Here is a 13,062-nt window from a genome sequence, read left to right on the forward strand (position 1 = left end):
TAGAGCGCTAGCCTTGAGCTGAAGAGCTGAGGAACAGCGCCTGGGCCCAGAGTTCAGGCCCCACGACCGGACCCAAAAAAAAAAAACAAAAATTTTAACTGAAAATGTACCAGCATCCTAAATGTAAAAACTAAAATTATAAAAATCTTACAGCACATAAGCATTGATCATCATGACTCTGAACTCAATCAGACATTTAGAGGATTCACCACTAATAGTACAAGCACTGGACTCTATCAAACTGAACAGAGTTTATGCCTCAAAGGGCATGGTCAAGAAAGAAGAGAAACAAATCACAGAAATTTTGCAAATCAATACACTTCTTTTTGTTCTATTTTTTTTTTTTTGGGGGGGGGGGGGTTGGTCATGGGGGTTGAACTCTGGGCCTGGGTACTATCCTCAGCTCTTCAGCTCAAGGCTAGCGCCTTATCACTTGAGCCACAGAGCCATTTCCAGCTTTTTTCTGCTTATGTAGTGCTGAGGAATCGAACACAGGGCCTCATGCATGCAAGCACTCTACCACTGAGCCATCTTCCCAGCCCCTCAGTATACTTAAGAAACTAATATTTAGAATATATAAATATCTCTTAAAACTCCACAACAAAAAGACAAATAACCCAATTTTTTTTAAAAAAGCAGGTGACAGAAAGAGTACATTTTATGGTACAACTATAACTCAATTAATAACAAAAGAATAATAGAGGAATAAAAAAGCAATACAAGAAAGAATGAAGCAAGTATTGCTTTTCTGCCCCACTACTTTCTTTACATTTGCTATATTCTTCTGGGTGCTAAGAACTTAAACATGACCAAAATATAATCATTATATTCTCTTCCAGCTCCTCCTTGGTTTACAAATGTCCTACTTCTCAAGTGTGAGTAGGGCAACTATGAATAGCAGCAAATTAAACTATAAACAATACGACAGAATGTACATAGATATTTAGATTATAAATCCTTCCCAATCATCTACATGTTTAACTTTTATCTACAAGAGTACTAATATGCTTCTACTATTAGATATAACTCACTGTTCTCAATGTTAACATAATTTTCCAAAAATGATTATTTAAATCATTGCATTTCATTTATCTGAAATACTAAATATTCTTATTACTGAATTTCTGTTGTTGTTTTATGTTGTCACCCTAGGGTTTGAATCCAAGGAGTAATGCCTGGCCAGACTGGGCCATAAGCCTCTCTTTTATGCTTCCCTCATAGGTAGGAGGACATGTGCCTACTACCACGTCTAGTTTATTAGTTGAGATGGGATCTCAAATGTTTTGCCCTGGATGGCCTTGAAGCAAGACCTGACCAGCTAGTATTACAGGTATAAGCCACCATACCTGGCACTAATATTTTTGCTAAATCTGATTATTCACTAACTTCTTACGTTAATAGTGCAAAGGAAGAAAATGTTAACTTTTTTACAATGACAATATGAAAACTATCTTTTGTAAGATGAATCTTTTTAAACCAAGAAATTAAATATTTGGGGTTCTACTCCTAAATTTTATTAGTAAGGTAAAATCTAACAGTTTCACTTACCTATAGTCACTACCAAAAATCAAAATAGTATTTTGAGAGAATATTGGATTATACAGTATTGCAAACAGTGCAAAAAAGGCACACTGTACTCGATAAAGACATTGGATACTCCTGATTATTTAATACATTCTTTATATCAAACTTCTAAAAGGTAAAACTAAATCTGCATTATTACCTTATCTTTAGCCTCAGGCAGAGGGATTTCTCTAGGTTCTAAAAGTGGTATTTCTCGAAAAGGTGGAACACATCTGACTATATCTGGAACATAGTGTGTATGAAACAATGGCGGCATTGAGAATCTTCGTTCAGCTGACAAAGGCACTATATGGTTAACTATGGCTGGTTCTTGGTGAGGTGAATGGAAACGTTGCCGTTTACCATCAAGAGGAAGGCCTTTTTCATCGCTTAATCTCCTGAAAACAAAGAATGTACCTTAGTGATTAAAGAAAAACTTTTCAACAAAATACAATTAAAAATACATGAATACCACATTACATAAATACCACATCACATGACAATATTATACCTCTTCCAGTAAGGTTAGAGTTAGTTCCAATTAATTCTATAATGAACTATAAATATCCATTTTTATCACAAATAAAAATGCTCTCAATACCTTAGAAAATGAGTAGTAAAAAATAAATAGAATGTGGGAATGTGTCTTAGTGGTAGAATGCTTGCCTAGCATCCATGAAGCCCTGGGTTTGATTCCTCAGTACCACATAAACAGAAAAAGCTTGAAGTAGTACAGTGGCTCAAGGGTTAGAGTGCTGGCCTTGAGAAAAAGAAGCTCAAGGACAGTGCTCAAGGCCCTGAGTTCAAACCCCAGGACAAGAAAGAAAGAAGGAAAGAGAGAAAAAGAGAGAGGGAGGGAGGGAGGAAGAAAGGAAAAGGAAAAGAAAAGAGGAGAGAGTGAGAGGGGGGAGAGACAGAGAGAGAGAGAAAGACATCGTAAAAATCTATATAGAAAAAAATCTTGATGAATGTACTGGAGTCAGTCGTTTCCTACCCCAATATTTGATTTCAGCAATGAAAACTTTGCAGAAAAACTTCTAGAATCACCAAGAACCACAGATCCAAATTTTAATATGAGTGCTATATATAAAAAAGGCTTGTTGCAGGACACCAATGGCTCACATCTGTAATCTCAGGTACTCAAGAGGCTGAAATCTGAAGATCTTGGTTTCAAAACTGGCCTGGGCAGCCATAAGACTTCTCTCTAATTAACTATTAACACAAAGAAGTAGAGAAGGAAGAAAAAAAGCAGAAATAGGCAGAGGAAAAGCAAATACTTGATATATAAATTTTTATTATTCTAAATTGTTCATTTAGGCAGCAAATTATGCCATAGTAAAGGTTTAAAATTCCTTTGAAGATCTAGAATTCTGTGAATCCTAAACCCTCAGAAGTTTTTTAATGATAGTGCTCCTTTGGCATCTTGCCAGCTCCTCTCTTTTTTACAGATCCACAGAGTAACTGAAACTCCTACTCGTAAGTTAAAATTTACAGTGTTAACCAAGTATACTAATATTTCTAAACCTAAAATTTAGTTCAGAGCGATCTAAACTGAATATCTTCTAATAATACCAATTTTAGTTTTTAAAATATATTTAACATGAATAAAACATTTTCACTCATGATTCACAAATTGAGTATCAAAGCAATTTCCAAAAAATAAAAATATGAAGTTAGTACATTTAGAACCATTACATAATGTTCCCCCCCCATGACTACTCTGAAGAACTTGCACAGCTATGCCACTTAAACTGAGTAACTACTTAACTTCTGTTTCAGCTTTCTCCTAAATAGCAAAGAGATAACATTATCTACCTTTTCATGAAGTACTATAAAACTTAATCATTACTTATAGTCTTTAAATTAATGCCTACTACATCGTGACTGATTCTTATTAATTTTAAAACATAGAATGTTTAGACAGTTTAGACAGTATTCTCTTATATTGTCATATATTTGTACATCTATCAAGTTCTATTGTATTTTTTTTTGTTTGTTTTTTTGGGTCTGGTCGTGGGGCCTGAACTCTGGGCCTGTCCCTCAGCTCTTCAGCTCAAGGCTAGCGCTCTACCACTTGAGCCACAGCGCCACTTCTGGCTTTTTTCTTTTTGCTTATGTGGTCTGAGGAACTGAACCCAGGGGCCTCATGCATGCAAGGCAAACACTCTACCACTGAGCCACCTTCCCAGCACCTCTATTGTATTTTCTTGTGATACATGAATTCTTTTTTTTTTTTTTTTCTGGTCCTGTGGCTTGAACTCTGGGCTTGGGCACTATCTTCTTCAGCACAAGGCTAGCACTCTACCGCTTGAGCCACAGTGCCACTTCGGGTTTTCTAGTGGTTTAACTAGAGATAAAGAGTCTCACAAACTTTCCTGCCAGGGCTGGCTTTGAACCGTAATCCTCAGCTCTCAGCCTCCTGAGTAGCTAGGATTACAGGCATGAGCCATTGGTGCCGAGCTACATGAATTCTTTTAATTAGAATAGTTAAAATTATTTGGCTTCTAACTTAACTAGAAAAAACTTTAGATCATGCTAAAATTTTTACTGAAATAGTACTTGTTTTCAAAGAACCCTAACCCTATATAAAGTTTAGGTAAATCAAAAGAACATGTGAAGTTTACTCTTAAGAGAACCACATGAGCAAAACTAAATCCTCTTCTGAAACTGAGGTATTAAAATCCTAAAGCCTTGGCATCTCAGAATGTGACAGTACTGTGATAGGGCCTTTAAAAAGACAATTAAGTTATAGTAAATTAGGTTGTGCTGTAATCTAATGTGACGGATGTCCTCAGAAGAGATTAGGACATGAAAAACACAAAAGGATGAACATATGAGGACACAGCAAGATAGTAGTCATTTATAAGGAGTTAGGTCTCAAAAAGCATCAACCTTGCGAATAAAATGATTGGCACTTCCAACCTGCAGAACTGAGAAAAATAAGGCTCTGTTGACCACTTTGTGTACTTCGTTTTATGGCAACCCTAGTTAAGACAGAATCATCTGATTTGACTAAAAAAAAATCTCAAAGTAATTTTCTGCCAGCATCAGTGTCTCACATCTGTAATCCTAGGATAACAAAGAGTTGGTGGTCTAAAGAATCATGATTTTAAGCCAGCCCAGGTAGAAAAGTCCACAGAAAGTCTACCTTCAATTATCCAACAAAGTGCTGGACTGAATTATGACTCAAATGGTAGAGCTCCAGCCATAAACAAGAAAACCAAGTAAAAGAGGTCCTGAGTTTAAACCCAGATACCAGAAAAAATAGTAATAATAATTTCTTTGAAGAAATAGTTTCATTCTAAAACTTAAAAAACAAAAACAAAAATGAAAGAATCCCTAAATATTTTTAAACACACAAAAATTCTTAAATTCTATTACTAATCTGATTGCACAGACCCTAGGGGAAAAAAATCTAAAGAAAATATTTATAAAATTTTATGCAATTATATAGTTCTTGAAACTGAAAAATTTCTAAGGTGAGGAACACAGAAATGGAGACGTAAAGGGTGAACAAATGCAGGGGTATTTACTAGATAATACATCAAAAATGAACTTGGTGGGAATAGGAAAGAAAAACTAGGAGAGTTCAAAAAGAAATGTACTCATTGTCTGATATGTGACTGTTACCCTTCTGTACATCACCTTTACAAAGTAACAATAAAAAATGAAAATTAAACAACTTTCTTTCCAAATAATTGAGATACTTACTTCCTTCCTCGAAATAATGGAGACGCTGAGGTCTGTATTGGACTGATACTTCCATATGTCAGCTGCTGTAAGGACACAGCTCTAGACAAACTACCAAAACACAAACAAGAGTAATAATACATATATTCTTGTTAAGAACAAAAAATAATTTCAGAAAACTAAACACTTTACTGGAGAAAAGAAAATAACATTTTTCTCTACCTTCAAATATTTCATACAAAAAGGGGTTGTGTCATATAAAAACATAATTAAATTACACGGGCCAATATAGCAGCATACTTACTCTGCATTTTGAAAGTTGAATTGTGCATCTATAAGCTGCTGAGGTGAATAAAGAGTTGGTGACAGGGCAAAGAAGTTATGCTGTTGATGGTTTGGAGTAAAGGGTGGACGACCCAAAATTGAGTTTGGGAACATGCTCTTGTCTACTGAAAGTGAACATGTATTCTTCTACCTGTAATAATTTTTAAAAAATACTAAATTATTATAACTTAGACACTAAACTTTTTGATAACTGTTACCTGTTACTTAAAACAACTGGTTATTAAGTTACTGGTTTCATCTGCAAGATTATTTTTCAAAGTTTAGAATTAGAGGCATGACTTAAGTGGTAAAGTGCTTGCCTAGCAAACTCAAAGCCCTGAGTTCAATCCCTAGTACTGTTAAAAAAAAAAAAAAGAAGAAAGAAAGAAAGTTTAAATATGTCTTTTTAATTCTACTGGAGGTACCCCCCCCCCCAAGCAAAATAAAAAAGAAAACCTGTTAATGAATTCTAAATCCAAATTAATACTATTATTAAATGTTTCTAGTTTTCTAATAAATTTACCCTAAATTTACCTATATCAACAATTTTTAAAAGCCGTTATTACTGCTTATCCTAACAATAAACATCATACAATAGGTATATTTAACAAATCCCGGATTTTCACATGTATTCTCAGTCTAATTCACATGAAGACAATAAGCCACCATGTAACAATCTGACTCCAGGATTTGAATCTTACAGATCTGACAAAGAAAAAAGGGATGTATATTACTCGCAATTTATAAAAACAGAACTTTCTCTGCAAGTCTACCTAAGTTTTTGTTTTGTTTGGTGGGCTTGAACCCAGGGCATATGGGCACTGTCCCTGAGCTTTCTCAATGTTAGTACTGCTGTACCACTTTGAGCCACAACGCCACTTCCAGTTTTCTGGTGGTTTATTGGAGGTTAGTCTCACAGACTTTCCTGCCCGGGCTGGCTTTGAATCACAATTCTTAAGATCTCAGCCACCTGAGTAGATAGGATTACAAGTAGGAGCCACCATCACCCAGCTTCTATGTAAGTTTTTTGAAAGACTTCCAAAAAGATTCTGTTCCTGAGGAAGAGGGAACATTCATGAAGCAATAAAGAACTTCAACACCAACCCATTGAAGGAAATTACCAAAACAGATATAACAAGGAACTATCTAGAACTGAAAGATTCCACTTCCTAGAAGGGCCAAAGAAATATAAAGCACACAAGGAAGGAGAAAAGAAAGTAGACAGACAGAGACAGACATATACAGACATACCAAGAGACATTATCATTCAGAATATAAGGAGAAAAAAAGTTTATAAAAATCTTCCAGAAGAAAAGAGGAGTGGCTCAAATGGTAGAGGACCTTAATAGGAAGCACAGGCCCTAAGTTCAATTCCCAGTGCCACCTACACACTCCCTTGCCAAAAAAATATATTCCAGAGGAGGAAAATGTTAAAAACAACAAGGTTTAGCAATCAATAAAAGCATTTAAACTTCCTAAAGGCAACAGTAAAAGCCACAAAATATGAATTCTTTCAAAGCTCTGAGAAAAATGTTCTCAAATCAAAATGCTATTCTTAGCTATGTTATCAATGCAAGAACATTTTTTTAGATATGAAGAGTAAATAGAAAAAGAAGGCCACGACGGGCGCCAGTGGCTCACGCCTGTAATCCTAGCTACTCAGGAGGCTGAGATCTGAGGATCATGGTTCAAAGCCAGCCGGGCAGGAAAGTCTGAGAGACTCTAATCTCCAATAAGCCACTAGAAAACCAAAAGTGATACTGTGGCTCAAGCAGCAGAGCGCTTGCCTTGGCCTTGAGCTGAAGAGCTGAGGGACAGGGCCCACACCTAAAGTTCAAGCCCCACAAGGGAGGGAGGGAGGGAGGGAGGGAGGTAGGGGGGGGAGGGAGGGAGGGAGGTAGGGGGGGGAGGGAGGGAGGGAGGGAGGGAGGGAAGGCCCCGCATGATAGTATACTTCTGTAATTCCAGCACTGAGGAGAAACTAAAAAAGGAAGATAATGAGTTTGAAGCTAGCCTGGGCTATATTACTAAACACTAGAAGGAGGGGAGAGAGGAAAGAATAATAAAGGAAAAAGAGAGAATTGAAGAGAATGGAAAGGAAGGGGAAAAGGAAAAGAGGAAAAAAGAAAAAGGAAAGGGGAAAAGAAAAAGGGGAGGAGAGAGAAGAGGATAGTGAAAAAGGAATGGGCAAACCTGAGGTGTAAGAAAAGGGAAATCCTATGTAGGGCAAAACCAAAGTAAATTCCAAGAATCAAGACAAAAAGAAATTAACAGCTCACAGCTAAGAGCAGGAGGATGGCCAAATAAAAATAATAACTGGGCTGAGTTTGATGGTACATACTACCTAGCCTTCAATATGAGGCTAGCCTAAGCTACACAAAAATTTGTTAGAAAAAAAAAAAAACACTTGGGACTTCTGATATATTTTCAGATCTATTTATTTATTTACATTTAGGGTACTAGGACTTAACCACAGGATCTCTACCACTTAAACCATTCCTCCTCCAATATCTGGTGTATTTGAAAGAAAGTTCTGCTAACAAGAGAAAAATTATAGAAATACAGAAAAGCAGTTAATCAAAACTAAACTAATGAATTACTCAATTTACATTACTCACAAGGTAATATTAACAAAAATTTATATACTTGATTCTTACAATAATATACTCAGTGAGCTGGGAAGGTGGCTCTGTGGTAAAGTGCTTGTCTTGCATGCATGAGGCCCTGAGTTCCATTCCTCAGCACCAAGTAAGCAGAAAAAGCTGGAAGTGGCGCTGTGACTCAAGTGGTAGAGCGTTTGCCTTGAGCTGAAGAGCTGAGGGACAGTGCCCAGGCCAGGTTCAGGCCCAATGACAGAGACAAAATAATAATAATAATAATATGCTCATTAAACACACTGATGTAAACAAAAAAGTTGTGATATCATTATAAACCATTTATTATATTTCATTTTGTATGTTAACTATGTAACATATTTACATGGAGAATAAAATGGGATACAAAGTGTTAAACTTTCATTTACAGTAAATTTAAATCAAATAAATGAGCACTGAAGCTTTTTACCTCTTTTAACAGATGATTGTTTCAACACCTAGCCAGTTAAAAGAACTGATGTATTTATGTCTCTAGGGACTGAGACAAGGAATGTTGGAAAAACTCTCAAGAGTTAACATATATAAGAAAGACCTATGGAGAACTTAGCAAGTCCCTTATACAAACTTTGTTCCTTATATTTTTATTTCTGTATGATTAAAATTCCTTAGGTTGGTCAAAGACAGTGAGATTCTTCAGTCCAAGGTACATAGAGACTGTGGACTGGAATCCTGGGACCATCATCAGATCTCATTCCAGATTTCAATGGGCCAGATACAAAACACTACACATCTAGGAAATAAGTGTCAACTTTCTATAGGAGGCCTTTCTTCATGTTATAAGAGATTTTTTTTTAAAGAAGAAAATCACTATCAGCCAACCCATAATCCTTGACATACACTGCTCCGAAATGGAAATATATCTTGAACTGAACAGTAATCTAAGAAATCCCTTATTGAAAGTACACTCAATAAGTATGGATTGCCAGATTCAAGTCTAGCAATTAACTAGCTATTCTACCCTTTGCCCAAGGTTCAGACAAAGCTTAAGTACTCTTTATTGTTTCCCTGACCTTAAAGCATAATTCCTACTTGAAAGAATTTATGAGAAAATGTTACTGATATGCTATAACAAATTTTGCTTATCTCATTGTTAGAATACAGATATTAGAGACCAAAGCAACAGTACCAATTTGTATTTAGAAAAAGCATATTTAGAAAACAAAGCAATATATTTAGAAAAAAAATGTTTCAAAGCTGAGTGTCGTGGTACTTGTCTGTAATCTTAGCACTTGTGAGGCTAAGTCAGAGACATTTGTAAGGCTGAGGTAGAAGGATCTTGAGTTCAAAGCCAATCTAGGTAGAGAGTGACTTTCAGGGGGAAAAAAAAAAGGTTCCATTTCATGTTTATTTAAATCAGTTCATAGTTTAAAATCTAAGTGTTTTAATTTAGATCTGTAAATAATATGCTCCTTCTCCTCTGGACCAAAAAGGTCCTGTGTTATCTGCATTCAGACCTGAAGATTGAGAATGATCTAATGGCCCAAACCTTACCTTATTTCTGTCTTATTGCATGATCACATCCAAATTAAGTATAAGTAATAAGGTGTCTGGTGGCCCAGAACTATAGCCAAATTAGCCCAGGCTTAAAAGTACAGAATGATTATAATCCAGTTTAACCTATCCAAAATTCCCAAAGAAGCACTGACAGTTTGGGGAAATAAAATCTGTCAGGCTTTCCTCAGATGACTGGCCCTTAAGTAATCATCTTAACTAGGTCAGCTTTCAAAATACAGAATTATCTCTAGGGAATTTAACCAATGACATTGAGTGTTCCCCAATATAGGGATCCTATATGACCACCTACAGATAACAAAAGTAAACCAAAAGCACTTGAATTTCAATTCCTTTTCCTAATACATTTGACAAAAATGACATCAAAATGATCATCTATTATAGTCTGACAAAATAAGGTCAAGTAAAAATATTAATATACCAAAACTGGACAAAATGTCTATTTTCTTAATATTCTTTGTGAAAAGCCTCTTCACTAGTAGATGTAAAACCTGTTTTACATTCCAGTCATTCTTTATATAATGACTGGAATGTAAAACAGGTTTCCCTTAGAAGTAGTTACCAGTTAGGATAAGGGAAGGTAGTGAAAGGTGAGAATGTCCAAGTACTTCATAGATGTGTATGAAAGCAGAACAATAGAACCTGATGAAATGGTTTTAAGGGGAGAATTAGAGAAAGTAATACAGGAGATAAATTTGATCAGAGTTTGTTCCATACATGTACAGAAATATCACAATTAATTTATTCTCCCTATAACTAATATGTCCTAATAAAAAAAAATGGTTTAAAAAAACCGTGACTTTGGGGCTGGGTATGTGGCTTAGTGGTAGAGTGCTTGCCTAGCATGCATGAAGCCCTGGGTTCAATTCCTCAGTACCACATACACAGAAAAAGCCAAAAGTGCTGCTGTGGCTCAGGTGGTAGAGTACTAGCCTTGAGCAAAAGCAGCTCAGGGATAATGCTCAAGCCCTGAGTTCAAATCTCAAGACTGTTTAATTGGTACCCACTTGAAAAAAAAAAATCTAAGTAAAATTTGAACTGTGTTTCAGACCATTATATTACTTCCTGCTTTTAGTAGAGAATCTTAAAGTTTGCTTCTTGAGTAAGTTTAACCCAAAAGGAAATTATACAGGCTTATTTGTAATCAATACGTGAACAATATGGAGTATTTGCAACGTACTTATAAAGTACCCCTAGTGACACAATATTTGATCCTATAATTTACAAGCTGAAATTTTTGTCCTCAACTTGACCTGTCCTACATAAATTATAGAACACTCAAAATTACATAACTTTTTCGTCACGATTACTTGGAAAATAGAATCTACACTAACACAAAAACCTGAACTGTATTGGCTAAATCAAGTCATCTGTCTACTCCATCCCAATGCCTTAGGTCCCCTAAATCTTCTTCATTTTTTTTAAATCCTGCTCACTTTCTGTCATAACTACCTTCAGGTTTCAAACAGGATGTTCCATTTTATTTATTAAGAATAAAATTCCAAGCTGGGCTCCAGGGGGTCAGGACAAAAATCCTACCTATTCAGGAGGCTGAGATCTGAGGATCTGCCTTTCAAAGCCAGCCCATGCAGACAAACCCCTGGGACTCTTATCTCCATTTAACTAGCAAAAAGCCAGAAGCAGAAGTGTAACTCCAGTAGCATAGTACCAGCCCAGAGCAAAAAAGGCAAGCTGTCCTGAGTTCAAGTAGTACCCGTGCAAACAAAGAAATAAGTAAATAAATAAATAAACAAATCCTACTCAAGTGTTACGAAGAATCTAGCTGCACGGGTCCCACTGAATGCTCCATATTATTGATATAATAAATGACCTGTTTCACATGGAACCTATGTGTTACAGTACATTTATAGGCCACACATAACTGGGGCTATTTACGCCAAGAAAGTAATATCACTATTACTGGCTAACAATCAGTAAAAATTAAGAACCTCACGTTAATCCATGTAACTTTTTTTAACCCTGCAGTACATATATTGTGGTAGTTACATAACTTGTCACTAAGTCTGTTTGTACGACAGGTAGCATACTACTTTTGTAAATAAATACCGTAATTTCTTTCCTCACAAAAACCAACACAGCAAACACGATATACAACAAGTTGCCAACCCAGCTTGACTTCTACAGTTTCGGTTTCTTTTCCGCTTATCCGGTAAGGTAGCTGAAAATTTAAACAACTATTATTTTCATCGGAGACTTAAGCAACAGACAGGGCGCTTTGAAACGCACAAAAGTTATGAGATACCTACAGTCCTTTAAATTCTTACATACAAAGAGACAGACATGAGAATCCCGTCTACCAAAGCTGAACGGGAAAAGAGGGGCGTTCAACTCCTCCGACGGTCCGTCCCTCCGGGTGCTTTTCCCGGTCGAGTGGAAGACCGGGACTGTTTCTTTTTTAAAGAACCTTAAGAGATTTAAATAAAAGCCTTGGTGAGAGGCAGCAGAGCCAAGACTCCTCCCGCGAATTTACCTCAGATCGACGACGCCTTAGCGAACAGCCTGCGGGAGCGCCCGGACGATCTTCCCGTTCGGGAAGGGAGGAAGCGCCGGGGCGGCGGCGGCGGCGCGGAACCCGGGCCGCAGGGAGAGGGAGCGAGACTAGCAAGGGGTGCTAAGCTTCTCCCAACAGCACGGCGGCGCGGGAGCGGCGAGCGGCCGGGGGGTCCGGCGGCAGCCGGCCCGATCCTCCCCGGCCCAGCCAAACCCTGGTTTCGGGAAAGTTTCGCCGCCGCCCCGCCCCCGGCCGGGGCCTACCCCGAGGCTTCCCTCTCCTAAACCCCCAACTCACAAGTTGTCCGCGGAGAAGGACCGAGCGCACCCCGTCGGCGCCGCCCACCGGGGAGCCCCCAGGCCCGAGGACCCCCGCGGCCCACGGCTCGGCCCCGGCCAGGCGTTGGGAGCCCAAAGCGGAAGAGGTGGCACCGCCGCGGGACGGCCAGGCCCAGCTCCAGCGGCGGCAGGCGCAGTCCAGCCCGAGCGCGGCTGGCAGGGGAGGAGCGACACGAGAAAGGGAGGGTCGGCGAGGGCGCGCAAGGTTGGGGGCGGCGGAGGAAAAAAGAAAAAAAAAAAAAAGCGGAAGACCAAAAAGTCACCGGAGAGACGGCGTTAGAGAGTCCTCCTAGAGAGACCCAGATCCGCGTGACCCCGGAAGGGAAAGACAGCGGGAGAAAGGTCGCACTTCCGGCCACCGCCTCCTCCACCGTTTTGATAGAAGGCGCAGGCGCAAAGCCCTGGGCGCGAGGAGGGGGGCGGCGGCGAGGGAGATAGAGGGAGGCCGAGAGTTGGACTGGTTCGGCCT

General features: G+C 38.3%; 1 protein-coding gene across 2 annotated transcripts in view; it reads right to left on the reverse strand.

The window, feature by feature from the left end:
• Window positions 1–12,803, reverse strand: part of Tent2 (terminal nucleotidyltransferase 2) — a 47,315-nt gene extending 34,512 nt beyond the window's left edge. The window contains exons 1-4 of one of the 2 annotated variants that reach the window (XM_042690776.1): window positions 12,553–12,803; window positions 5,558–5,728; window positions 5,275–5,364; window positions 1,724–1,961 (exon numbers count right to left, since the gene is read on the reverse strand). In XM_042690776.1, the coding sequence (XP_042546710.1) occupies window positions 1,724–1,961; window positions 5,275–5,364; window positions 5,558–5,691 (462 nt within the window). In that variant the 5' untranslated portion in view covers window positions 5,692–5,728; window positions 12,553–12,803. Of the gene's footprint in view, window positions 1–1,723; window positions 1,962–5,274; window positions 5,365–5,557; window positions 5,729–12,234; window positions 12,331–12,552 lie in introns of those variants that run through there. The other variant, XM_042690777.1, reaches the window with a different exon arrangement.
• Between the last annotated feature and the right edge of the window lie 259 nt (window positions 12,804–13,062).

This window comes from Dipodomys spectabilis, unplaced genomic scaffold (genome assembly GCF_019054845.1).
Source record: "Dipodomys spectabilis isolate Male_0828 unplaced genomic scaffold, ASM1905484v1 ptg000140l, whole genome shotgun sequence".
Lineage (NCBI taxonomy): Eukaryota > Metazoa > Chordata > Mammalia > Rodentia > Heteromyidae > Dipodomys > Dipodomys spectabilis.